We start from the raw sequence: 27,288 nt of genomic DNA on the forward strand, positions 1-27,288 counted from the left end.
TGTCAGAGAGTGTGTGTGAGTGTGTCAGAGAGAGAGTGTGTGAGTGTGTCAGAGAGAAAGTGTGTGTGTATCTGAGAGAGAGAGTGTGTGTGTGAGTGTGTGTGTCTGAGAGAGAGAGTGTGTGTGAGAGAACACCAACTGCGCAGTGCAACTGTTAGGTATGTATATACAACTTTGTTTTTACTTTGGGTGCCGTGGAAAAATCCTGATCGCCTTGGGGAGCCTTGAAAAAATCCTGATCGCCTTGGGGAGCCTTGAGCGGAAAAAGTTTGGGAACAACTGATATAAAAGATGGCTTTGATATGTCGTGCTTGTCTATTAAAGGTGGTAATAAACAATGGACAAGTAGAATTGTCAGTAACATGTTGTGTGGATCTTTTATTACGTCTATTGGATTTATTCATATTTAGCAAAAGTGATCTCCTGTCAAGTGATTTAGCATGAATATATGCCTCTTGAATATCATTCAATGAATAACCTCTCTCTTGAAATCTCAAAAACATATCTTTTGACTGAATCAAAAAGGCTTCAATCACTAGAACACAATCTTCTCAACCTAATAAACTGTGCTTTTGGGATGCCCCTAATAAGCGATTTAGGATGGCAGCTCTGTGCAGAGAGAAGTGCATTACGAGAATGTATTTTTCTATAGATGTCAAAATTGGATACATTTGTTAGTATCAATGTATAAAGTAAGATCTAAATAATTAATGTGGTGCCAGTTGTGCTCAAAAGTAAATTTTAAATTTAAATCATTAATATTCAAATAATTAACAAACGAAAAAAGTGAATCATCATCCCCATCCCACACCATAATCAAGTCATCAATGTAGCGTTTATAAAAAATAATGTGATTACGAAAAATATTAGAATCGTGATATAAAAAGTATAACTCCCAAAAACCCATAAATAAATTGGTATATGAGGGTGCAAAAGAGGTCCCCATAGCCGTGCCCAATAGTTGTAAATAGAAACGTGAATCAAATAAAAAATAGTTGTGAGTGAGAAGGAATGTGATAGATTCTATAAGAAAAGTGCATTGTGCAATAGATAAATCGGATAAATTAAGAAAATGTTGAACCGCTCTGACACCATCTTTGTGATCAATAATCGAGTACAGAGAGGACACGTCTAAAGTGACCCATCTGTACCGACTACTCCATTTGACATCTTGTAGAGATAGTATTAAATCCGCCAAATCTTTAATAAAAGATGGCAAACTTTGCACTAGAGGCTGCAAAAAAAAACGTCCACATACCGCGATAACCCATCTCCCAAAGACCCAATACTCACTACAATTGGTCAACCAGGAGGGTCGACCAGCGACTTATGGATCTTCGGGAGATGGTGAAATATCGGAATCACGGGATGCGGACGGTACAAGAATTCACATTCTTTAACATATAGTGTACATAGAATTTTACCAAAAGAAATAAGTTCTTTTAATTAATTAGAAAAAGATGATGTAGGATTATGGTCTGACCGACAGTAGGTATTAGAGTCATCAAGCTGTCTCAATGCTTCTTCTTGATATTTATCAGCAGACATAACTACAAGGGCACCCCCTTTATCGGCCTTTTTAATTACTATAGAGGTATCTTTTTTAAGGATATCCAATTCCTTAATCTCAGATATAGTAAGATTGTTAGTGTGGTAGTGTGAAAACATATAACCATTAGCCAAAATTCTCAAGTCACGTTCAATTAGTCTTTCATAAGTTGTAATATATGGTCCTCTGTTCATATTAGGACAAAATACAGATTTCGGTCTAAGACCTGAGTCTTGATACCCTAAAAAGGGTTGTATATGATCATGCATGGATTCACCATCTTCCTCAAGGAGACTCTGCATATCAGATAAAAAACATTGATCTTTAAATGTGTATGGGGAAATAGATAAATCATTATCAGAGACAGATGGTATAATGTTAGGTTCGGTAGACTCTAAACCAGAATTGACTCTGTTCTTAACACCAAAGAATTTTCTAAGGGCCAGTTTCCTCGTAAACATTTGAAGATCAATAATAGTCTGGAATAACTGGAAGTCCTGTTCAGGAACAAAACCTAACCCCTTTTCACCCAGCATGTTTAGATCTAATGATAATTACAGAGAGATATGTGGGATTCCTAAAGGATCTTTACCTATAGAAGGTTCTGTCAATATTCTATGTCTACAAAATTTTTCAATTCATATAAATCTCATCATTACATTATTAGTTTTATTAATTGTTATACATCATTTGTTGTATATGTATTACAATGTGGATGCCATAAAAAATATGTGGGACGTACTACGCAAACCTTTACGGTCACATATTATGGAACATATACGTCTCATTAAAAAGAAGGATGATAAACATCCAGTGTCTCGTCACTTCTCTACCTGCCCTCATGGCGATATATCTAATTTCTCGTTTATTGTGATTGAACATGTCCCATGTCATCCAAGAGGTGGTGATAGGTTAAATTTATTAAATGAGAGAGATGCACTGGATCTATATCATGAATACATTGCAACCCTACAGTATTAATACCGATTGGGAGCTTAAACATTTCCTAGTCTAACTAAAGAAATATGTTTAAGTATTTGCTTGCTTCTGCTTTTTGCTTCTCTGGTGTTGTTATAATGTCATTTAGATATATGCTGTTGCTCACCATATGGGATATTATGTATACTTTATTATCAGTATATTTATGATATGCTATATTTCTATTATTAACATATTTATTTTCTTTATTATTGTTTTCATTTTTGACAATTTCTTATTTTTATTTCTTTCATTTATATTGATATAAGACAGGTTATTATTTTTGATTATTATAATTGTTTTATTATGTTGAGTGATTATAATATACTTTTCAATATTGCTTATTGTAATATAATATATATTTTTTACCTGTCTTTTATCTTTCTTTATTATATAATTTCTTTATATTCTAATCCATTCCTTGTTTTCATCTATGTTGCTTGAATGTTGGTTTTAAATTATCTCTTGCTACTACTGTTTATACTATTTTACAGTAGTTTTGCAATAAATTGTATATTTGTTGTTATATATGTACTATGTATACACTTGTATGTTGTTATCCTTCTCTCCCCTTCTACACACCACTATGCTTGTATAGATGGAACGGCAGTCTCATTAATTAACCTGCAGCTGCATATAGGAGTTGCCGTTCTAAATCAATTTATTATTGACCTATCACAGTCAAGCTGGTGGTATATAGAAGTGTATGAGAGAGTTCACCACTCACTCTTTGACAAAGTCCCTTGCGGGATGAAACGCGTAAGAGGTTCCTAGCTTCATGATGTTTGTTCCCTTTTTTTTCAATAAATTAGTCGTTTTTTGTTAGAGCTGCGTGTGGTTCTCTACTTACCTCAGTGCACCGCTTCTTCGTTTGGCTGTTCCGGTACCTTTGCTGTTTGCACGTGGATTCCAGGACACACATCACTGCAGGCATTCACTCAACGGTGCTTCACCTTTATCTATTTGGCTACACCGGATCAAGCAGCATGACAGCAGGTATCATCATTGGCAGAGGGGACGGTGGGTGACTTAGCGTCAGCCTGGCTGTTCTCTGGATGGTCGGCGACTCTTAGCGTCACCTCACCTTACCCCTCCGCCCAGCCTGCTCCACTGGGTCCGCTTAATACGCTTGTCTAGAGTGATAGTTATATGCTGCAGACGTGTGCCATTATGTTCTAAGAATAAGATATTCTACGCTTTGGCCATTGAGCACTGGCAGCAGAATTCTTCTGTGTTCCCTTTGTCAATATTTGAAACAATTCTGCTTTGAGATACAAAGCAACAGCAGCAAACTGTTTTTCAAACGCAATTAACCAAGGACAGCATACAAGGTAACATTTTTATTTAAACCGATATGTCATACTTCAATAAAACTGGTTAGCAAATCCATGCCTCATGGTTTATACAAAAGGTCGATGTTTAAGTACACATTACATACCTCAGAATCTCTCATGTGAACTAGAACCAGGTTAATCATGTGTAAATTAAATGTATTGTCTATATATTGAAGATACTCTGGACATTTGGTCTGCCCAGGAACATAGAGGCTAAACACTTTTTGCTTTTAAAAAGGGGACACTGCACTTGAAAAGTATGCTAAAAATGTACTCCATATATTACATAATCGTCAGACAAAGTACAAAACTATGCAAATAACAATTGTCAGGCCGTGGCATTATTAATTTTGTTTTTGAGTTCAGTACCTTGATTTTTGTTTTTGTAATTAAACATATGGAGACGGCAAATCATTTTGTGGACTGAGAAACATCCAAGCATAAACATGGTGCTACATACTATAACGTGTTTTAAATCAAGTGGCCTTCAGAATTCTATGAACTTTACGTTCAGTTTTGAAATTGTATATTTGTATTTAGACAAGTATAGAAATCATTTTAGCATATGACAAACTTCCAGATATGATTGTTTGTACTTCTAGAATTGTAAACACGAGTAGAATATTTGGAGATGAGGTGCAAAAGGAAGTGAATGGCGGTGCAATGATGACCAGAAATTGCAGAGTACTGGGTACACGACGTTTTAATGGCACATAATGGACAGCACAACGAAAAAACTCTGACGTGTTTCAGCCGCACGGGCCTCTGTGAAACGCGTCAGAGTTTTTTCGTTGTGCTGTCCATTATGTGCCATTAAAACTTTGTGTACCCAGTACTCTGCAATTTCTAGTCATCATTTCGTCCAAGGCAGTTGCACCGCCATTCACTTCCTTTTGCATTTGATACTCCTTCGGTAGGAGCACGCCAAGCAGCACCTGGACCTCCAGCAGATCATGCGAGCTAATTTCCACGGTTTTATTATCAAGCTTCACTGTCCTTTTGCACCTGTCGATGCAGCTGAAGGTGCAGGAAGAAGCTACAATTTCACACAAGCAACAGCTCTGCTCTCTCTGACCTGGGTAGAGCGGGCTGCTGGGTGGCCAGCAGTTGGTGGGCACAGGTGAAGCCTCGATGGGCTACATGCAGCCCTGGCCACCTGTTGCCCACCAATGTTCTAGAAGCATAGACAGCAAGTTCCAACACTGACACAAAGTGGCAATATCAAGCAAGTTCAGGTCTAATCTACAGATGCATTATAGACATTATTGAAACCTTCCCAGCACTAGATTTTGGTGCACCCAAAAGCCCACATAAATGATTATTAAATACAAAGATTTATTCATTGCTTCAGCTACCAAGCACAATGCTAATAATGAATCAGATAGAATAATTACATTCCTTAGGAAACAGGTTTCTAAGCATTCCCAATTTTGTTTTAACGGACATTCGTAGCATCTTGTTTCTGCAAAATGTTTCTGAGCTAATCTGAAGAAGTTCTTCCAACACTTTATTCTACTGGTCTACAACTAATCAGTATTGAGAAATGTACAATATTAATCACAGGCCCAAAAACCTAACGAACAAATCTAGTTCCATTGGGCATTTTAGTCTACGATTCACAAATTACCACAAGTGGTCAGCATACGTATACCATGTTATTGCATGAACATAATTAATGTGGACTAAAGACCATGTTCAATGGATTCAGTAATTTAGCATGTGTGTAAAGCAAGAGACAACTTGTTTAATCCTCTTGACTATAATACAGAACAGTAGCTCAAGACTGAGGAAGTGGTCATTCAAGTGAAAACATGAAGTGCTAATGCCTTTTTCCTTGCCTCTCCCCAGGTGATGGAATGGAAATAATAAGTGAAAAGCAAACAAAGATCCATTTGTAATAAATAAAGTTATGTATACAGAAACATACTACACACAAAAAAAACACTGCAAGACACAGCATGACTAATCAGCTCTATCAAGTACACATTATTCCTCCATGTACCGATTCGTGACAGGTTGCAAAAAAAAAAAAAAAACAACTACACGTGGTGTCTAGTAAAAAAATTAAACTTACCCTCGTTGAACCTGCAAGGGCTGCAGCTCTCCGAGTGCTAATCCTTGCGGAGTAAAGTATTTCAGAAGTTCTTTAGCATCTAGCTGAGTCATTGCTTCTCTTTGGCCATCTTTTCGACCAAACAACTGTTCTGTTGAACCCGAAAGTATAGAAGCCCTGAAGAACAGGAGATATAGGAAATATATACAGTATTACTATGCGATGCACAACCCTTTATGCCGAGCCCCCCTTTTCATCCATGAAATTTCTCAGCCCCCCCTCCCCCGCTTGATGTAATCAAAATCACATGAAAAAAAATCAAACCAAAAAAAACCTTTATTAAACAGTGTACAATGTAAATACAAATATGTCTAAATACTTATAGCAACACCTCCCGCATGCAAAATTAGGCTGCGTCCACGCCGCCTCAGAGCTGTGACATCACCAACTCTCCAAGTATGAGCACAGGGTGACCGGCATAATTTTGCAAGCAAGAGCGGGGGGGGGGGGGGGGGGAGGGGGCGGTTGTTATGGATCGGGGCTATTTTTGTGTGTGTTTGCGTGCCTGTGCGTGCGCGCTCACGCACTCACGCATTGACTGCTGAGCACGCTTCAAAGTCAATTTTGTCTCCCAATGCGCCAAGCTTTGGAGAGCTTACACCCCCAGTTTGCACACCCATGCATTCAACCACAACACACACAATCACAACACAATGACAACACAATGACAACACAGACAGCACACACAACATCACAGCCCACAATCAATCACAGCCAACAGACAATCACAACACACACACAACACACAACACACAATCATAAGTCCCACACTTTTACCTGAGGGAGGAAGTACTACTGTAAGCATGCTCCTGAAAACTGGGGTGGGTGACACAGGAGGAGGAGGAGGGGATGTCTGTGTACAGGGAAGGAAAGCCCCACCCCAGCAGCTAGCCACAGCAGCATAGAGCTTTTGGCCGCCCGTGCACAGCTCCGCCAGCCCCCAGGTTTCACCGCACGCTGCCTGCGCCCCCCAGTTTGCACACCGCTGTTTTAGTATACAGAACATTGACTTGTACACCTACAAATAGACTATCCCTCCTATTGTTCAGAGTCTAGATGGGAGTAACGCCAGGTTTGCTGTGACAAACATCACAGCATAGTGAATAGGTGATTAAGATCTTTTTAGGCTTACTATTTACAAGTGAATATTATGATACTCTCTTTAGTGAATAGTGCATTACCATTAACATCAAGTTTACTTATAGCAGTGCTTATCAACCTTTTCTGAGCAGGGCACTCCTAAAGGATTTCTAAAATCTCAGGGTACCCCCTGCTCTTAAAATCTCACTTATCTTCTCCTTGCTTACACACTCGCCCTCCTTTTCCCAAGCACACAGCCAACAGATTCACCCAATCTCATTTTATAAACTCTACATTCACCCTCACATCATAATCTCCTTTTACTCAACACACATTTATCCCCAATTTTCTTCCCTGTGCCAGGCTGAGAGAGGAGAAATCGATCACAGCCTCTATATCGCCAGGCAGTGCGGGAGGTGCACGCTAAGTTCTTCCCCATAGGCCGTGACACCCTTGGCAGATGGTCAGGGCACACCAGAGTTCCCTGGCACCCTGGTGGAGAAACACTGACTTAGGGTAATGCCATGTTAAGCATTATAAAAGAAAACTGGTGATACTCCAGCCCGTTAGTGGGGAACACTTTACCCTAGAACTGCATTACCTGAAAAAAGGAAGCTCAACCTTTTCAATTGGTGCCATCTCTCTTAATCTAACCTCTATAAGAAACTCCCCCCATTAAACAATAAGGAATAAACATGAAGATTAAGTACGATCCTTGGTCTTATAGTAATTGGGGAAAACCACATCACAAGAGTCCCAATTATTCCGGACCTGCTATCACTGTGTTTTACAAACCCAAGATGTGTTTTTTTTTTTTAATTATAACGTCTATGAATGTTTTACATTTATATATAATCACAAACCTATTACCTTATCCTCTGTTTTATTTTTTCTAAATTTTCCAAGTTCTGAAGAACATTCCTTTCTGGCCATTCTACTGGGTTTAATTCTATGACTTCTGATTCTGAAAGAAAATGGAGACAAATTTACTGACTCGCATGAATTAAAATTCTTGACTCAAACAAAATAATTTTTTCATTTTTTTGAAAGGTACCATTAATCAGAATATAAAAAATTTAAAGTATAGCTTTCAATCTGTTTGACATGCTTTGTTCACCTTTGGAAATTACATTTAAACAGCATCATCTCCCTTCTTAGATATTTACAGATGAATTCTACATAAATACAACAAATTTAAAGGCCCAATCAGTATGTCAATAGATCGCATCAAGAAAAAAAACAGTTTCAAAGCTTTGATGATCGTCATCTCGTCTTAGAAACAGTACCAGTCGTAGCAAAGACGGCAGCCAAGGCACAGTCTTTTGCGGACATTCCGGAGGTTACCGCAGCTCCGATATTGGTCTTGAATAAAATATGACAGATTTTTTAATTAAGCCTCTACACCTTCACACATTAGGCTGTTCTCACAGCTCTCTCTGCACAATCCTGTTTCTTTCCCAATTCATTCACATAACAAGCAGGTCTCAAACACACCAACCTCCTTCTCCCTCTGTACCTTATGTTTCTACTCTCCCTTCCTCAGATTGTGAGCTCCTCGGAGTAGGGCCCTCTGTGGCTACTGTACCAGTGTCAATGTTTGATATTGTATTTTGATATAGTATTCTGACCCCATTGTACTGTTGAATGTTGGCGTGTTATAAATCAGTTATAATGATCAAATATACAAGAAAAGCTCAAGCATGATTACATGCATCAAGAAGACAGTGTTACAGGAATAAATTACTTGTAGCTACATTGCAGAGTATCACAAACTACAATAAATTTGTTTAAGGAATTAAACTACAGTGAAAGGCTACATCCAACAAACACATGCATTTTTTTTCCTTACGGAAACCAGTGCCCCCACCCCAGAGTTGAACTGCTTTTCTATGGATCCCCAGTTGATGAAGTATTGCATTTTCTTCAATGGTTTTAATTTACCAGCAAAATTAAAACGTAGCTGCTGCTTTACCCAATAAGACTCTTTCTATTGGCCAGAGGCGCCAAGCCTGTGCAGCCATAATGTTCTTGACCAGGAGATTGAAAATTAAATCTCAGTAACTGAGGCTGCGTGGGACACCATAGTTCAGATTCTACTGTCCTCCTTGATTAAAATAATGTTCATATATAAAAAAAAAAATATATATATATAAGTCTCCAAATAAGAGCTAAAGAGTTTACCATTTAATACAATGTGTATATAATACACATTTAATTACGCCAACAAAAACTTTAGTTCTTTCAACAGGGGAAAAAACAGCCATTTGTAAGCAAAGATAAACAAATCAATTAAAAGTACAATAGGGAGAATCTCTGGCATGCCAAAGATAAAATATTAATATTGGAAGGAATGATTACTTTAAGTGCATAATAGTTTTGGTTGAGATGTAGGCACATTAAAGGAAGGCTACATCATTTCCGAGTGTTAAAACATATTGTATGTACATTACACTACAGAGGTTATTTGCTAAAAGGCAACAAACGGTTAGCAATAGGTTACCACTGCTGAAAGCTATTCCTATTTATTGAAGAATACTTCTAATAGATACGCAGCTTAAAATATCTAAAACTGCTCACTTGTTCAGAATTTCCTAACAAGCCTGCCAGCCTAGATCTATGAAGTATGCGAAGCTGAAATACATTAACCCGAATTAATACAAAAATCTGATTCTCCTAATATCCATAGGTCAAGAAGAAAATTAAAACTTTTAGGCCATTAGAATTTGCTATGAACTGCTAGAACAACATATCAAGCTATAGAGAAATAAACCTCGCCACAACTTTCTAGGATCCAAGCAGGGTGCCTTCAAACAGAGTACATTTTTTTTGTTAACAGAATGCGTCTATACAAATACTGTATTCAATTGTTTGAAGGTACTATAAGATGGAGGCTAAACAATATGTACACAGAGGTTTGTCGCGCACCATACTAAGATGGCCCAAAAATTTAGGGGACTATTACTTTAGACTTCTGTTCTCCTGGAAAACTACGTGTGTCTCCTTCACTGATTCTACGTGAAGTTGAAAGGGGGGCACAAGACGCTGAACCCAGAACCATTAATGAATGTTAATGCACTACAGCCTCTTTAGCAGTGTGTCGTGTTTACGCCACAGATCAGGTAGGGCTGTACAGGACTCAAATCAAGGTCACGCCTACATTTAAGGGGTCTAATTGTGGGGATTGATGCTTTATAAATGCTTTCAAGATTTCATTGTTTATGGAAGATATGTAAAGTTTTCCATATGTTCAAGGTAGCCAATTAAAGATTTTGTGAACAAATGAACAATGTGTTAAGCTATGCAAGACTGCTCTATTAAGTATAATGTTAAAATAAGATCTGTACCGGCAGGCACTGTTCCAGCAACAGCAATATTATTGTTGCAAGTTGTTTTAGTTGCACTGTTCTCGCAAATTCCAAACACACCCTCCCTTGTAAGTGTTAACAGTGTCTTTAGACCGTCAACATTAAGTGCTGTAAATTGTTGAGTGGCTTCTTGTCTTCCTTGAAAAGAAAAATCCAAATATTAAAACAAAGATATAATAAAGGGGGATAAGAAAGTAATAAATATATACACATATATACACACATACATTTTGGCAAATGCATGAACCGCACGAGAATTTGCCACGTTGGCCAACACTTACTCAGATACTCATTCACAGCTAGTGTCTGAGAACGAGCCAGGGTCTTCTCTCTCCTAAGAATCTGATCACCGTGGAAATGTGGAAGAGAGCTCAATGTGTCCTCACTGATTCCTAAAAAGGACAATAATTCCATTAGGATTTATCCACAGAGCAACATAAGAACATTTAAATTGGACAAAGTTGAAATACCACCAATACCAGATGTTATCTATTTTGTAGAGCATTTTTGTTTATTATATTTATAGTTTTTTTTTTAACTTAAAGCCACAAAACATTTGAAATCTTATATACACACACACACTTTTTTTTAAATGTATATATATATATATATATATATATATATATATATATATATATATATTTAAAAAAATAATAAATCCGTTCTGTAGTATTAGATAGTGACTGTTATTTTTAAATTCAACTCAATGCCATTTTTGCGGTTTAATATATTGAGCATCCTTTGATTTCTACAGCAGGTTTTAGCACGCTTCCCCAGCAGTGCAAGATATTTGCATCACTTTCTGGTTTCTGCTAATTTCTTGCCAATGTTCCCTGCCGTTTGAGCTGTAATCTGTAACAATAGGCAATGTTACCTTAGTAATATTAGGATACATTGTAGCTGCGGCGTTACACTGACTGAAGGATTGATTGAAACTGAAAGTAGGCCATTATGTTAAGGCTTCAAGCAGGATTGACAGATTTATAACAGGAGCACCAAATGATTGCAATTTTACATAAGAATGTAGAATGATACATTGTCACATACTTTACATTTAAAATAAGAAAATAAAAAAATAGTGGAAACCTGGATTGCTGCTTTGAAAGAGCATCCAATAGATGTAAACCAAATACCCTATAATTGACATTATTATTGGATTGTGTACATAATTTGTACTAACATTCTACGATCTTGTCCATCTTGTGTGTAATTTGCCATTAAGACCTTTGAAGCCGAGGTCAAGTAGGTAATTTAGTTCTTATGCTGCACTTCATGCCTTTGTTACTAAAGTAATAATTGGAAGTAGAAGGCAGCAAAAATGTGATTATATAAGGATCATAGTATCGGATACAAGTTCATTAGACCCCAAATTGCAATAATCTGGATAACGTTGAAGTAGGCGTTCTTCAGAACAAAAAACATTGCCAGTTCCGAGTCAGACCCGATTTTCCATCAAGTACCCGTCTCCAACAGTGGCAAGAACTGGAAGACTCTGGGAGAGCGTAGTAGAGTTTCCTTAAAAGCAATCCCCCAGAAGTCCAACTGAGATTAATTCAAAATGTTAGTACACTGCCCTGAGCAAAAAAGGCGGTCAGCCGCTTTATTATTATTATATATGTTAATCAATAAAGCATTTCTCAGTTGAGAAATTATTTCCATCAGTATCGTATATCTGCATAATGTCTGTAATTTGCCAAATCACAAGTTAAATGTTCCAAAGTTATAAATACTGACAGTCAAGTAAACAAGAAGATATTTTTTATAAACAAGAAAACTGCACGCACGCACACACCACACACTATCCCTAGCCCTCCCACCCCCGTGGTACTATAAAGTGTTAGTGTTTAACATTGAAATGTGATATATACTATTTGACCCCTCATACCCACACCGAGCCCCCCACCCACCTCATACCACACAACCCTCCCCTTTTATCTGACCACACAGATCCTCAGACTCATAACACAGATCCCCCCATAACACAGATCCCCACCCCCCCAAATAAGAATTTACCTCTGTGAACCGGCCTATGAAAAATGTAGCTCCCTATTCGTTGGACCGCTTGCTGAACCTGCAGGGTGTGCAGGCAGCGTGACTGTCGCTGAGCTCGGGAGTTCCCACATTGCTTTACAGTTAAAAGGCGCCAAACAGCAGTGTCAAATGCAAGGCACAAGTTGAGGCTCCGGCAGTGAGTGACAGGCACACTGCCTGCACACCCTGTCATTTCTGTGCGCTGTTCAACGAAAACTAAGCTAAATTTTCAGGTCTGCCTCGAATTTTCACCCCTCCCGGATGAGTGAATTTTTCCAGCCATGCTCATAGCTATAAAAAAAGCCATAGATATATGAGAGCACTCACTGGTATGAATACTTGCCGTGGATGCTTGGGAACACTGGCGGAGACCAGTTTTATGCCGGAAATGTAATAACCAGCACTCAGATGGAGCATAAGTCGGAGTGGAGTGTTAGGCCGTGCTTATAGTGCCGGTGATGCGACGTCGCCCGAAAACAAAAACATTGCGACCGCCGCGTGCACTTATAGTGCGCGCGATGGCGACAAAGCGACGTCGCGAAAACTGTTAGCTGGCAAAATTAGATTTTTCAAGGGTCGTCGCGTAACGTGACGGCCCTTGAACCAATCAAATTGGCGGAATTACGCGCCGCCCGGCGAAATATAACTTTCGCCGGTGGCGACGTCACCCGTCGTGTCGACGTCACTATAGGCACGGCCTTAGAGTGGAGACGTTTTGGGAAGTAATGAAAGCCAACTCCTTGTTTCCATGGTTTCCATAAAGGAACTGTTCCTGGTGCACCAAGATAAAGCCATGTATCCCACGTTTTGACATCCCTTATTTTGGGAACATTCAGTGGCGAGAAAAAGTTTGTGAACCCCATAGTATTTTCATATATTTCACACCTAAAATGTTATTAGATCTTAGTTACATAGTAGATGGGGTTGGAAAAAAACAAAAAAAACAAACAAACAAAAAAAAACCTGACTTGTTCATCAAGTTCAACTTAAGCTAAATTTAGACAACGGACACTTATCCTATATTTATACTTACAGTATATTGATTCAGAGGAAGGCAAAAATAAAAACCCTAGTGAAACATCTAATATCTCATAAGGGGAAAAAATATTTCCTTCCTGACTAAATATTCGCAATCAGATTATTCCCTGGATCAACATCTTCCCCCATGTTTACTTATTTGGTATATCCCTGTATACCTTTCCTTTCTGAAAAGATGTCCAACCTTTTTTTGAATATATCTATTATATCTACCATCAGTCTCCATTAGTAATAAATCCAACATTTTAACTGCCCTTATTGTAAAAAGGGATGTGAAAGGGATGACCCCAAGCCCTTTGTATTGCCCTGGAGATGAAGTTATTTTTATAGCTTTGTATTGACCCACAATATATTTGTATATAGTTGTCATATCCCCTCTTAGACACCTCTTTTCTAATGTAAACGAATCTAATTTAGCTAACCTCTAAGTATAAATCAGATTATCCATCCCATTTATTAACTTGGAAGCTCTTCTCTGCACTTCCATAATGTCTTTTCTATGACATGGTGCACAAAATTGTACTCTATTGTCACGGTAACTTATGACAAGATATAATGAACACCAAATATCTGGGTTGAACTGAACGAGGCTTAGATATAATAAAATATATCTATTCCTTAAAAAGGTGAACATAGCAATAAAGTACAATTAACAGGCAAGAAGGTAACACTTACTTAGGGTTGGGGAATGGAGAAGTATCAGCTAGCAATTCTCCAGCAATCAGGTGACATTCAAGATGAAATCAGAAGAACAAGAACTGAAGGGTTGACACAGTTTATATACCTTTGTAACCCTATTCTTAACATTGAATACAGACTATTGGTGAACAATTATCTGTATCCAATCCCTAACGTGGAAACACAGATTAACCCATGCTCCCCAGCTAGTTAGCCCATGCGTACTGGGACTCTGAGGGTCTTATTTCTGTAGCTCCATAATTAAATCAGGGGTGACGACCTGTCTACCAGATGAAGTATCTGGCAGGATCTTCATTGTTTGTAGGTGTAGATATAACACTTACAAACCACTCCAGTTTGATGCTTCTCCGCCCTCAGGTAAACAGTTAGGCCACGGCCATGTTCCTTGCTTGCTGGGGGAAGCGCGCTCAGCACTGAGCCCTTACAGTCGCAATTAGAGCGGCTTTAGTAGGGGCTCACCTGCGCTTCCGCAAGCGCAGGTCTTAGGGGAATTTAAAATTCCCCCGCTTGCAGGCGCGACAGGCCGGTCACGTGAGCGGTTCGCCCAATGAGGGCGAACCAGCTCCGTGACGTCACTGGCCCGCCCCCGGCCAGTGACGCGCCCGCCCCCGGCCTGCCCCCTGATGGCCCGCTGACAGCGCGTGCGGTAAGCAACCGCAAGGCCAGAGAAAGCACCCGCTTTCCCTGCGCGCCTCAGCACGCCAGCAGGGAGCATGGCCGAGGCCTTAGAGTGGCAGAGTCTTTTGATCAGTACTTGGTTCCTAGACTTTGGGTCGCCCCCCTGACCATTTGCATTCCTTTGTGTGAAGGAATCTGCACAGGTTTTTATCCCCACCTTGGAATACAATATTAAAGTTAAAACACAGACATATTAAAATATCCGGTTCCGTTACGTCCAGCGGGTCCAAACTTTCCAGATCTTAATGTCGGAACTGGGACATCATATGATCCAAGTTTCAGCCTGCTGCGACCTTCAGAACCGGAGATACACAAATACCACTTAAACCGTTTCATACTTTAAGACAAAATTCTCCGGTGTGTGTGTGTGTGGTGCAGACACTGACATTATAATGAAACATGGGAACATACATTTTCCTGACTTGACAAGGTGTAAGCCACATTCCTGGACCACAGTCCAGTTAACCCCTTGCCTCCCTGGTGATGTCAGGGGTTGGCCATATGGGGTGCAACCCATTTAATACCGGGCCAACCCCCCTCTCCCTCTACATCTATATTCAAGGTGTGGTCTTACCAATGCTTTATAAAAGGGGCATAATTATGTTTACTTCCCTTCCATTCATTGCCCGTTTAATGCAAGATAAGATCTTGTTTGCCTTTGCAGCTACTGCATGACTTTGGGCACTATTGCTAAGCCTGCTGTCTATAAGTACTCCTAAAGCCTTCTCCTAATGTATCCCCATTTAATTTGTAAATTGCCTGCTTATTCTTATTTCCCAAATGCATAACCTTACATTTATCTGTATTAAACCTCATCTACCATTTACCTGCCCAAGTTTCCAGTCTATCCAAGTCCTTTTGGAGAGAAATTACATCCTGCCCGATTCTACTACCTTAAACAATTTAGTGTCATCAGTAAACTAAGTCCTAATAATAAAGGTAACCTGAACAAACAAATGACGAAAAAAGTATGTTTTTCTAACATTTATTTACCCACAAATGATTCAACATTCAATATAAATGTGTGGAAAAGCAAATGAACCTTTAGATTCAGAACATGGTGGCACCCCCTTGAGCAGCAATAACTTCAACTAAGCGTTTAATGTAACTGTTGGTCAGTCACTCACATCAATTTTGAGGAATTTGGACCAATTCCTCCTTACAGAACTGCAACTCCGTGACATTCGAGGGCTTCCTTGCTCACTTCATGGACCTGCCACAACATTTCGATGGGTTTAGGTCCGCACTTTGACTAGGCGATCCTAAAAAGTGGAATTTCTTTTTTTTGCAGATCTGCTTGTATGATTAGGATCATTGTCTATCTGCATGACCCACTTTCAGTTCAGTTTCAGATCACGGACGGATGGCCTGACATTCTACTCTAGAATCCTTCACTACAATGCAGAATTCATAGCTGTGTCAATGATAGTAATAGGTCAAGGTCCTGAGGCAGGAAAGCAGCCCCAAATCACGCTCCCACCACCATGCTTGACGGTTGTCAAACATAACGTTTCTCATTGAGGCCAGAAAGTTCTGCCTTTGACTTGTCTGTCCAGAGAACATGGTTCCAGAAGTCTAGGGATCATCCATATGCTCTTTCAAACGGACAGCAATGTTCTTTTTAGAGAGTAGTGGTTTCCTCCTGGACATCCTTCCATGAACACCATTCTTGTTCAGTCTTTTTCTGATGGTTTAGTCATGAACACTCACATTAGACAAGGCGAGAGTGGCATGCAGATCCTTGGATTTTACTCTGGGCTTTCTTTGTGCCTTCCTGCCTGATTTGTCGGTTTGTTCTTGTAGATTTTGGTAGGACCACCGCTCCTGGGTAAAGTGACTGTGGTCTTCAACTTTCACCATTTGTAGACCGACAGTGGATTGGTGGAGCCCCAAATCCCTATAAATGGTTATGTAACCCTTTCCAGACCAATACAACAAAAGACAAAGATACCCAATGCTAATTCCAATGTGACAAAATACTTCAATGTTATTATTCTCATGAATAAGGGTCATTTAGATAAACCCTTTGGCCAAGGCTTTATAAGCCACCAGCGACTTCACGGCATGACCAGTATGCAGGTCCTGCTTTTCTGAGGTCCTCAAAGATTTATTTTGACTGTGGCATGATGCGTTTCTCCACACATGTATGGTGAAGACCAAACTCAAAGTTTCTGATCTTTATAATTTATATTGGGTGGGGACTCCCAAAATCATACCTGAAGATCTACCCAAATATTTAAATACCGATTCTAATTATCCCCTTTAATTTAGCTGATAAAACCAGGGTTTCACTTACTTTTGCACATACCCTGACTCAATTACTCATTCTTTGTCAAATTCATACATCACTTTGTTTCAAAAGACATGGAATTGGTTAATATAAACTCAATTGGATATTTAAGAAAATACTGCTTTTGAATCAAGGTTATGATGGACAAACTATAGGATTTCCATAATTAATCATTGGGGTTCACAAACTCTCGCCGCTGTAGACAGGAGTAATTAATGGTGTATCCTGTACTTTGCACTTTAGACTTGCTATTTGCTACTTGTTCATGCGTTGAAGCTGGAGGGTGGCAAACTAAGGAAATTCTTCATGTGGAAATTCAAACATGCATGGGATAGATAAAAATCTTTCCTAAAAACAGACCATGGGCAGAATAGGTGGGCCAGGTAGTACTCCTCTGCTGTCACATTTTATGCTTCTGTCTTTGTTTTGGCTTTCTTTACAGTTATTCTATTCAAATCTCTATGATTCGTTACTAATTTTGACTGCAATGTGTTTTCTTTGTTCTTCAATAAACTAATTTACTTTTGATGCATTTTAGATGGGTAAGGACCAGCTCAATTTTACCTTTTGTTTTGATTTATGTTCATTGGTTTTGGCTCATTGACACTGGGTCGGCAACAGTTGCCTCGCGCCGCTAATGGCGACAATTCAGTTTTACCGCGGCGTTCCTTGGAGTTAGCATTTCTATAGGGTCACCACTTCTCTCACTTGTCTTGAGAAAGGTCTCCGTTTAACATCTAAACGTCAATGACCATCAATCCCCTACAATAACACACAACATACGCTTCCATATGAATGCTGGTTATTCTCCCCATTTGAACAGAAAAAGAGAAAAACGTTACTGCTATTACAGTGAAGCTAAATCTTGCAAATCAGTATCTGTATTGACATGGTTGTCAATTTTTTTCAGTCAGTTTAACTGACAGTATTCACCATTCACAAGAGTAAATATAGTTTTGATTGAAATGCAAAGAAAGGATGGACATGTTCTTACTTGTCTTATCTTCGCTTAACTCATTCAGCCTCCCATGTAATAAAGCAAGAGAAGCGGCACCGTTCATTTGATTGGCAGAATGAAGCAATGTCGCTTTGCAAATTCCATTGTCTTTGCCTTGAATTAGGAAATAGTAACTACAAGATTCCCCTTTTAACGCAATATCTGGAACTAAAGTCATAGAATGGATTAATGAGGGAAAAAAAGAAAAGAAAGCACACCAAACAAATGTTACCCAACATCTTCATAAACAGACATTTATTATTAGTGTTCTTATGGCGAGTAGACATTTATCTGGTATAACTAAAGCAAAGTCTTTTAGCAGGAATGCGGCGGGGAAATTTAAACAGCCAAGGATCCCCAGAGCTAAAGAGAGTGCGGTTAAGCTCTGGGAAACTCCTGTAAAGGATATTAAAAAAAGAAAATGGTACGGTCACTCCACTGCTTTTTTTTGTTCTATGCGAGAGACAAGTCGCACCCCAATACTTTTATCCAAAACAGCCCAAACAAAATAAACCGGATATATTTAGCTATCAAATCAGTTTTGTCATATGCAACTTTAAAGCCCCAGTCACACTGGGAACTACATTTTAGTTGCCTTTAATTATACTTTTTTTTAGCTGTGTCACATTTTATTGCAAAATCCTCCAGCAGTTTCATTTTTGGACGAATACTGGCAAACATTTTTGTAAGTCAAGAGATTTGATAACTGATCATCAACAACTGAAAAACATTAATGTAAAATAGATGGAACAATTAATACACACTATATGCCAAAGTAAATCTTTTATTTAAAAAAAATCCAATATACAAGGCGACTGTTTCTCATTTTGCACGTTTTCTTACCATTGATCACTTTTGGTTTCCTGGACATATATTCTTTCCATTTCCTTGTACTGAGTTGAAATGCAGGTGGAATAAGCAGGCTGCTGACATTACAAGGCAACATAAATAATGCCCCTACCTAAAACAACAGCAAATGGCCTTCTCAATAATGTTACTTCATTTATTTAAATAGTAAACACGTTGATAATGGATATTATAGGCTAAAGCTGTTACATTCCGGGCATTATTCAGTCAGTAATGGCCCGGAATTTGACACCTTGCCAAGCTTTTATTACCAGCCAATCAGCTATCCTCCTCCCCCCTCCCTGCAGAGTGTCAGACACAGTGAGGTGGGAGTGTGTGTGTGTGTCTGCAGTGTGCGTGTAGCAGCAGAGTGTGTGTGTGTTTGTGTAGCAGCAGTGTGTGTGTGTAGCAGCAGAGTGTGCATAGCAGCAGAGTGTGGGTGTGTGTATCAGTAGAGTTTGTGTGTAGGTCTGTCTGCAGAGTTTGTGAGAGTGTATAGAGAGAGAGAGAGAGAGAGAGAGAGAGAGAGAGAGAGAGAGAGAGAGAGAGAGAGAGAGAGAGAGAGAGAGAGAGAGAGAGAGAGAGAGAGAGAGAGAGAGAGAGAGAGAGAGAGAGAGAGAGAGAGAGAGAGCGAGGAGAGTGTATATGTGTGTATACAGAGGGGGGCTGCAGAGTCTGTGTGGTAGCTGCAGTGTGTATATTTATAGTGTTGGTGGGGGCTGCAGTATGTGTATAGATCTATAGATATAGATAGCTGCATTGTGAATGTATATAATGTGCTTTAATGTACTGTATTTAAAATTGTATTTAAAAAAAAAATCTATATAACTATACAAAAGTGTCTATTTCTGAAAAAAGCCCAGAATAGTAATAATTAGAACAGGCCAGTAATGCGGTGGCTGGGTTAAAGTCCCTCGGAGCCAACTCTTCAAGCCAGGACATTATTGGCCAGTAATGCCCTGCTATTCTGGGATTACTAATAAAGTACTGTATTTGTCTAACAGCACTTGTCTGAACGGAGACCATTGCTTCAGATTCATTCTTCAGTCACTTGTGAGAATCTCATCTACAACAGCAGGAGTTGCCAATTCCAGTCCTCAAGGGCCACCAGCAGGTCAGGTTTTCGGGATATCCCTGCTTCAGCACAGGTGGCTCATTTAGCCGACAAACACTAATTGATTCACCTGAGCTGAAGCCAAGATATCCTTAAAACCTGACCTGTCGGTGGCCCTTGAGGACTGGAGTTGGCCACCTGTGTTCTATAATATAGTTGGCATTAAAGCTTTTAAAATGAGGAGTAGACATTCGAGGACATGTCCATTACATTCATGGAGGGCAGTGCCAAAATAATGTGCATCCGTCTACAAATCATGCAGACGATTGAAAATAGACAGCAATAAAGCCATGCTGGGTAAAGGAAATAGAGGAGAGTCCCTCAACCAAAAGGGCTTATGTGTTCTGATACTGTATACAAGAAATATGAAATATTGATATTTTTGTGCAAATTAATATTCTGACATAGAAAAGTACCCACGCAAACTTCTGATTCTTGGATGGGGAAATACCTTTTCATTCAGAGAGCACAGCTGGTCCAACATCAGTTTAGATTTCCCCTGTACAGAGTTTCTGGTCAAGCTTCTATTAAAATGTTAAAGAAATCAATTCCTTATTCTGAATGACTTACTCTGGAAAAGCACTTTGAATCGATTGCATACATTCTCCAGTTTTCAACGTCTATTAACATTCAGAATTAAAATTAATTTAGAACAAACATTTGAAAATGAAGTAGCCAACATTTATCAATTAATACTAATATTGCACGGTTTATAAAAACAGTGACACTTAACAGTATTTGACTAGATAAAAATAGGTATAGTTTTTACACAATTACAAGTTTTAAAGAAAAATATGTAAAGACATTTTGTGGTGTGTAGATATAGCCAATTTAGGGAAGCTCTCTCGTGTCTGAGCAATCTTTAGGTTACCAGACTTAAGGGAGCTAGGACACGGCCTACAACTAGCTGAATAGATAGCCTAGAGTTGCTTGAGATTTTTCGGTAGTTCATATGCACAAAGACAGTTTGACCTTCTCTGTCTGAAGTAACAGTAATTGGCATTCCTATCAGTTACGTAGCCTTTTGCTGCTGGGAGAGAATTCTGCCCTCTGCTATATATCACATAAGAAGGCTCTTTCAGTTAAAAACCCCATAAACTTTGCAAACTTTTTTTTTTATATGAGGATACAGTTCAAAGACAAAATGTGACATGAAGTAAGACGGGAGTTCCAAAAGTGCCACCATCCGAACAAACTCCAATGACGAACTGTAGTAATGAAAAACCTGCCAAGACAAGTCAGATGTTGAAATTCTCATTTTCCTTGCCCAAAAAGTAAAAGCTCCAAAGTAAATTGTACACAGTACATATTATTGTAAAGTGCAGTATGTTCAACTATACCACGGACTAGAGGCACAGATATTAAAACACGTCCACAATTCTAATACAACACTGTTTAATAGACTGGAACAGTAACAGGCTCAATGAACCATATGGCTGCACTAAGGATCCTCTATCTGTAGGTGGAAGATTGCTGTTAATCTTTTATCCAATCTGAAACTTCTGTTTAGTTTCTTCCATAATGTGACACTTCTCTGCTTGGCTAAACCCATATAACACCCAAAAGCTATCCTATATTGTCAATGTTGTTTTGATTCACTTTGAAATACATTGCACTATCTGTTGATCATCTTCACGTTTGCTTGCTTAACCCCACACCTATAAGTAACACCCTTTTGCTATAGTTAAGATGCAGTCCTGCCTAACATCAGTGTCACAGAGTGCTGCTGTAAGGGCTATGTCTCCACGTGTTTATCCACCGCTGCTCTATATTCAGTGGCAGTAGTACACGCTACATATATTAATGACGATTTAACATTTGATTGTATTTTATGTTTTACTCTACTAAATATGTTATATTCTGTTTGCAAGGGGTTATCAGTATGTATATATTTCAGTATATAAAATGTATACAAACTTGTATATACACATACATACATAATTCACAATGAAAAATGTAGTATTTAATATATTAGTTTTTACTTCATTTTACAAAGTAGAATCATTAAACCTCTGAATTTCCTTTGAAGAAGCACGTTAGTGAGGAGTGAAACGCAGAAGGATTTTAGCTACAGAACGTTGCATTTTTCTTTAGCTTGGTGACCCTACAGTATTTTTGAAGGTAATGAATAAGAAGTCTTGCACACAATGGAACTTGATTTGCATTGTGTGGTTTTTTTTTCTTTCTATTTTGTTGAAAAAAATGCTATGGGGCATTGCTTGCACCCAGTTAACCCCATCTTTAGCATAAAATAAAACAGCCACATTCTCAGTTACCAGCAGCTGGAAAACGTTTTCATTTCAATATAACCATGCTTAAAATAAAAAAAAACCCATGTCAGAACCCGTCACAGTCTTGAAATTGTACTCGCCTCTGGTAACATACGCCTCTTTTCATCTGCATTATTTACGGGTTCAGTGCAAGGTGCCAATTGTGATGCTTTAGAAGTCCCCTCTGAGATGCATTGTAGACAAAACTCTGGAAATCGGACTTCAGAACCAAACTAAGAAAATAATAACATTGAAAACGTCAAACACTGATCTATTTACAGAAATTAGAAACGTCATCAAGTTTCACAATAATTACACCGGCTCTATCCCCACTACCTACTCCTAACTTCCTGTTAGTTAAAGCTATATTTCAAATGATCAAAGTTCATCAAATAATTACATATTTAAAAGAAACCCAACAACTCTTGTCAGTGTGGGATTTTTACAATTTGTAACTTTCTTTTGGCTGTGCCTTTTGCACTTTAAAAATAAATAAAAACACTAAGTATTTGGAGGTGTAAAGATAAGATTACTCAATTATTCAAAAAGAAAAAAAGAAGTTTCTACTGATTTTAACTAATGGAAGCTAAAACGTGCACAGTGGAACAAAGATTAAGAGATGCGCAACTAAACTATTAATGCTGTGAAATCTTAAAGAAGTTTTCTAAATCATTTAATAAAAGTCAGAAGTGATGCCAGGTACAGGGAGATAAGGCTAAATACCTCTTGTAAGTAATTAAGAAAATGTATTTCACTACTTTTAAAATCTCAAGCAAGGCAGACTGAAAACCCCCCAATTGTTATCCTCAACTTATAATTTAAAGGAAAAAAATAAAACAGGAAACATTTTCATTGTTTACAAAACCCTGGGAAGGACGGGAATTCTTGCCATATAATGAAGCGAAGTAAAACATCCGACCACTGCAGCTTTACTATTGCGGGTAAGAGGGCTGCAAGCCCACACAGAACGGAAGGCGTAAATTAATAAAAACATAATACAGTTCATATTGTTATGAGAAACAATCTGCCCAACGTTGGAAAATCGCAAAAATAGATGTTTACCTTTCTTTCACTTATCTGAACCGTTCCCCTCCACAACTCTTGTGGGTCAATAACAACCTGGAGACACTCGGAGGTCACAATACTGGCCGACAGGTATTCAGCTATCTTTTGCCATCTGCAAACATATAGACCTGGCTAGTAAACCGATTACAAATAATGCCAAGCCACAAGCTCCAGTATCGCGGCAGGTAAAAACAGAAAGACGGAGGCCATTTATCACAACTTTTTCTTCAACTGCCCACAAAGTATATAGACGATGGCAGCAGAAACGGATCACTCGCCCTACCTAGTCTAACCATTTCCCAAAGCTGTTCTTATGATAGCCTCGTACCTAGCCCAGGCTTATGTAGTTCCTTTACTACATTACCTAAAGCAGACTGTGCTGGAAAACGGTTCCATTCATTTAGCTCTTAATTTAGATATTTTGTACCAGCTTTTTTTTTTTTTTTTTCTCTTTTACCAACAATACCATATTGGCATGATTTTAATACACAAACGTGCTGCTCCTTATTACCTGCATTTTTCAATGACTTCAGGCATTAAAAGGGTACCAGCTTTCTTGCCGAACCTTGAGATACTGCAGTAATCATTCTTCTAGATCAGCCTCTTTCCAAATAACTAAATAATACATGCTATATTATTGCATAAAGCACTGAACAGACTGGCATTTCACACAGATCCCCCCCCCTCCCCCTGCATAATGGCTACGTTTATATTATAGAATTTAAAATGTAATGATTTAAACGTTTTCTTTCCTCCCAGGGATTGCATGGGTGGACTAAGTGAGCCAAGGGAAACCATCAGACATCAATTTCTATGTTTAGTAAACCGACTGTCTTCCAAAATGTTAGAAATCCAAGTTCTGCACAAATGTTATCTCCAAATACTTATCAATTGACGAAGTAAATAAATTCATAAAATCCATACCCTCTGCAGTCTTTTGTAGCTATGGTGATTTTGGCAGAGTGCCACTCCTTCATGTGCTTTATTGCCCCAATGGCAGGAAGGCAGTCCTTCAATCTGGGTACATCCGAGTCAGAAGATAGCAATAGCACTTCCACCATTGCTCTTCCTGTGAAGAAGAGGTATGCCAAGGAAAGAACTACAATTATAAGAAATTCCTCGCACTGAAAGCAAGGACTGATTGATTGATTGCGGTCCATGTTGGTGATACAAGACAATGTGCAGGGTTGTAGGCATTTGTTTTTTAAACAAAAAACAGCAACTTGTAATATTTTTGGCCAATGACTTCAACTGTCAATCCTCCCTTGGACCAAAGTGAACCAATTCCAGTGACATGTTTAAGGGTTCTCATCTGGGTTAGTGATGCATTTTTTCCTCATCACCTAAGTTTTTTTTTTTTAAATTGCACTTGGTAGGGTTTGATTTCCTCTGGCTGCCTATTGCCTGAGATTAGTGTGCTCAGCAGGTGTTTGTACAGTCCCCGCAACTTTATTGCCTCCGATAAGGACCAGGTGGGATAAGGGTAAAGAAAACACTTGATTAACAAACAATTCCCTTATTCAGAGGCCCCTAAGAAATTCAACAGTCCCACTATGTGTGATTTCACCTTTGATACATTTTCTGTAGCTCTAGGTCTGTGCTTACACATTTTCTGTAGCTGTAGGTCTGTGCTTACACATTTTCTGTAGTTCCCTTCCCCTGTAGATTCACTTTTTCTATGGCAAACAGACAATAGTACAAGTGAATGGCTGACGAGAACACCAACAGAACTTTAAATAGGAATTATGCAATGAAAGAAGTGACAGAAGAGTCAAGTTCTAACGTTCCTATATTAGTATTTTAATTCAGTTAAACTGCAGATGTATTATTCTCCTTTCAAACATTGTTTTGCATCTTTTTATCCCTACAAGAAACAACCATTTACTTTGAAACATCCAGTCAAGTGTTACGTTTATTTTAAGTTCCTTTAAAAAGGTTTAGAAACAAAAATGAAATACGTATTTCCTACATGTACAGTGGCAGTGTTATTAGGATAACAGTTTGTAAAAATAGGAATCAATGCAAAATATTACCTGGCGCAGGGAGCTTGTCTGACAACTGGTGAAGAGATTCTGCAGACTCTTCAAATAAGCTGAAATAAAATGGACAACGGATTACAAATGGGAGTCAAAATCACTGCTATTTTTGAATTGAAACTTCTTTGCTGGCGCCTACAGGGTTTTCATGGGGAAAAATCCATGCGTTGCAACAAAAAACCGTAACACGACTGACGTCGCGGTACTAATAGACGCGCCGTTGCTCACACAAAAAAACACTGCTGGGTCTCTCCGCACATGAGCAGTGGCGGCTGGGCTCGGAGCTTCGCACCCAGAGGCACACACACAGATGCACCAGAGACACACGCATACAGAGACCGTTCGTATAACTATATATGTGCAAATGGCTAAAACAGAGGTGTGTGCCGAGCATGCATGTTCTAAATCAAAATTCTTTGCGTTTTGTCACTGACATTGTGTTTTGATTTTTAATTAAAAATATCACAAATACAATTTCTGTGACAAAACAGTGACCGAAGACAAAGAAGTTTCACTTAAAATGTGCGTGGTCAGGACACAAGACTTTTTTTTTTTATATATATATTTTACCTGTAACCATAATAGAAATACAGGCATTGAAAGCAGAAAAGGCCATGCACAATACATATACATGTTAGAATTCTGCTAAAAGTTATCTGAAGCTAAAATAGTGAAAAGAAAATGAGACCAGATTGCTTTTCTTTAGATTTAGCTTGTGTAGCGAGTCTTACTGAAGCAACATAATTACAAGGTTTAGCTCTAAATATACAAAGATCTTGTCAGAATGCTTTACATACTGACATGACACTCACTGAGAGCGGAGGAACTTATTGAGAGCGGAGGAAAAAGATTCACATGGCCGCATAGTAAAGACTTCTTTACAGTAATGGCATTTAAATTGTAGTACGAGTATCTCGCATAGTATTCAAATTTAGGAAACGGCTCAAATTAAAGAACCATTACCTCTTTTTTTTTTTTTGGTTTGGTCTACAGAGCTGAACCGCGTTTATTTCAGCTGCAGGGGATCCCCTGCTTCCTCAGACCCTTACTTCGGAAGGGGCTGCCAGTAGCAGCCCTGGCTGGGCACATATGTTGGTTTAAAAAGGTAATGCATCCCAGTAGAACACAACAAGCCTTGCTGGATTTCTATTAGCCTGCAGCCCCTTTACATGCAAGTATCTCGGGGAGCAAGAGGCCCCTGGAGCGGTTCAGCGGTGGACACCCTCAGCTTCCGAACTGGGAGGGGGAACCTTTTCTTGCTATTGTTATCAGAAAAGTTTTCCTTGTTGTAGGAACAGGTAAACAAGCAAGCGGTTATACTCTGTTTGAGAAATAGAGTCTCTGCTGTTGCCATCTTCATCCTCATTGTTTTGAAGGGCAGTTAAGCATTCTTCAATTGCAGTCTGTGCCAGATCTTCCCCATCGTCAGGTGGAATAGCTGGGCTCAGGTCTTCCCAATTAGCACTGGAGAACTGATAATAAAATAAAACGTGCATAAGAAGGTAAATCAATGGCACATTTTTAAAAAGCACAAACTTAAATGGCGATTATCCATTACCTGAAAAGAGCCATAAATTGCTTGAATAGCAAAGTACCATTTCCGTGCTCCTGGAGAACCAGACACTGAACAGGCTGAAAAATAAGAGTGCACATTAATGGACTACACAGGTAGCATTACAAAGTTTATAGAGTTTCTGTTTTACTGGGGTAGCCTGTGTCAAACACTGGCTTGCATTGAAACTAACAGGCTATTATGTTTGAAAGAAGGAGTTTGTCCATCTTCCAGTGTATGAAAGTATCAGCGC

The 27,288-nt window shown here is 38.8% G+C and overlaps 1 protein-coding gene across 3 annotated transcripts in view; it reads right to left on the minus strand.

The window, feature by feature from the left end:
- The window catches only part of MTBP (MDM2 binding protein), a 61,206-nt gene that overhangs the window by 25,395 nt on the left and 8,523 nt on the right, over positions 1-27,288 (minus strand). The window contains exons 3-16 of one of the 3 annotated variants that reach the window (XM_075582312.1): positions 27,042-27,115; positions 26,804-26,955; positions 25,481-25,539; positions 24,372-24,516; positions 23,445-23,559; positions 22,484-22,615; positions 21,243-21,337; positions 20,564-20,636; positions 18,996-19,113; positions 18,150-18,320; positions 10,701-10,811; positions 10,399-10,557; positions 7,925-8,018; positions 5,936-6,091 (exon numbers count right to left, since the gene is read on the minus strand). In XM_075582312.1, coding sequence (XP_075438427.1) covers positions 5,936-6,091; positions 7,925-8,018; positions 10,399-10,557; positions 10,701-10,811; positions 18,150-18,320; positions 18,996-19,113; positions 20,564-20,636; positions 21,243-21,337; positions 22,484-22,615; positions 23,445-23,559; positions 24,372-24,516; positions 25,481-25,539; positions 26,804-26,955; positions 27,042-27,115 — 1,654 coding nt within the window. Of the gene's footprint in view, positions 1-5,935; positions 6,092-7,924; positions 8,019-10,398; positions 10,558-10,700; positions 10,812-18,149; positions 18,321-18,995; positions 19,114-20,563; positions 20,637-21,242; positions 21,338-22,483; positions 22,616-23,444; positions 23,560-24,371; positions 24,517-25,052; positions 25,076-25,480; positions 25,540-26,803; positions 26,956-27,041; positions 27,116-27,288 lie in introns of those variants that run through there. The other 2 variants (XM_075582313.1, XM_075582314.1) reach the window with 2 other exon arrangements.

This window comes from Ascaphus truei, chromosome 2 (assembly GCF_040206685.1).
Source record: "Ascaphus truei isolate aAscTru1 chromosome 2, aAscTru1.hap1, whole genome shotgun sequence".
NCBI lineage: Eukaryota > Metazoa > Chordata > Amphibia > Anura > Ascaphidae > Ascaphus > Ascaphus truei.